The 1,295-nt window shown below is 49.4% G+C and overlaps 1 protein-coding gene across 1 annotated transcript in view; it reads left to right on the forward strand.

Moving 5' to 3' along the window:
• The window catches only part of tmem94 (transmembrane protein 94), a 27,077-nt gene that overhangs the window by 11,203 nt on the left and 14,579 nt on the right, over positions 1–1,295 (forward strand). The window contains exons 7-10 of the mRNA XM_023409018.2: positions 195–346; positions 595–697; positions 802–888; positions 1,045–1,161. Coding sequence (XP_023264786.1) covers positions 195–346; positions 595–697; positions 802–888; positions 1,045–1,161 — 459 coding nt within the window. The remainder of the gene's footprint in view (positions 1–194; positions 347–594; positions 698–801; positions 889–1,044; positions 1,162–1,295) is intronic.

Raw genomic sequence — 1,295 nt, forward strand, 5'->3', positions numbered from 1 at the left:
GATGCTGGATTTTACTTCACTGACAGAGCCTGGTTAGCTGTTTCTCCCAGTTTCCAGCCTTCATGCTAAGCTAAGCTAAGCTAACCTTATCCTGGCTGTAGCGTCATATTTAAAGGACAGAGTAGCTCCGCCTAACTTGGTAAGAAAGTGAATAAACACATTTTCCAAACGTCTTCTTTTCTGTCCCTCCTCAGGATGACGAACACATCGTGTTGGAGCCTGGAGATTTATTCCCCCCGTTCTCCCCTCCTCCTTCCCCACGGGCCAATGAGAAGAGAGGACCCCAGAACCCCCAGCAGCACCGCCTCTTCAGGGTCGTCCGGACTCCAGTGCTGGACACGGTCAGGTACCTCGGCCCCGCCGCGAACTACGAGAGCCTGATATATGAACGTGTTCTGCACAGCTAGTTCACACACAGGCTTGACTAACGTAACGCGCTGAAATCCTTTCAGAAATCTCTCTGTATTTCAGTTGAATCAGCTAAAGTACCGCTGTGCTGATAAATCAGATTCACACACAGTCACATGAGAAGAAAGTTAAAGAAAACGTAGAGAACGTTTTCACCTTGTTTTTGTGCTTTTATCTTCTCAACAGGAACAGTTTGGAGATGGCGCTTTCTCGGCCAATCACAGTCCTGGATAATGAGAGGTTCACAGTGCAGTCGGTCATCACCAAGCTGGTGTGTCCCGTGGTGCTGGTGAGAAGTTAACATGAAGCCTCTCCTTACAGTGTGTTTGTAATAGCTTGATTTGATGTGTGCCACCTCGTCCTCAGCGGTGTGTTTACGGTCTCTGCCTCTAGGTGGCGTTCCTGCTCGTGAACACTGGCCGCTATTTTTGTGACGCACCCAGCCTCACCCCCCCCTGCTACAATTTCTTCCAACTTCAGGTACAGTCCTTCAGAACGACTGCTACTCCTGTCTACATTAGTGAGGAGTGTGAACCAGCCTGAACCAGAAGCTTAGAAGACTTTACGGATTTGTACGTATATATATATTTTATACAAACAGATGAGCTGACAGTTGTTGTGACGTCGTATTTGCAGGTGATGGGTGTTCTGCCCATCTTGCCGCTGCTCTTCCCCGTCATGTGGGTGCTGGTGAACGCCTTCGGAGAGGCCAGGGTCCTGGCAGAGTTCAGCCGGGTGTCTCCAGCTGGTCTGGTGAGTGACGACACACAGAAGGGACAGCTTTAGTTACTAACACAGAGGTCTGTGTTTGAGCTAATATCTGCACACACACACACACACACACACACACACACACACACACACACACACACACACACACACACACA

Source organism: Seriola lalandi, unplaced genomic scaffold (assembly GCF_002814215.2).
Source record: "Seriola lalandi dorsalis isolate HSWRI2012SDOR001 ecotype SW California unplaced genomic scaffold, Sedor1 jcf7180002054379, whole genome shotgun sequence".
NCBI classification, from domain to species: Eukaryota; Metazoa; Chordata; class Actinopteri; order Carangiformes; family Carangidae; genus Seriola; species Seriola lalandi.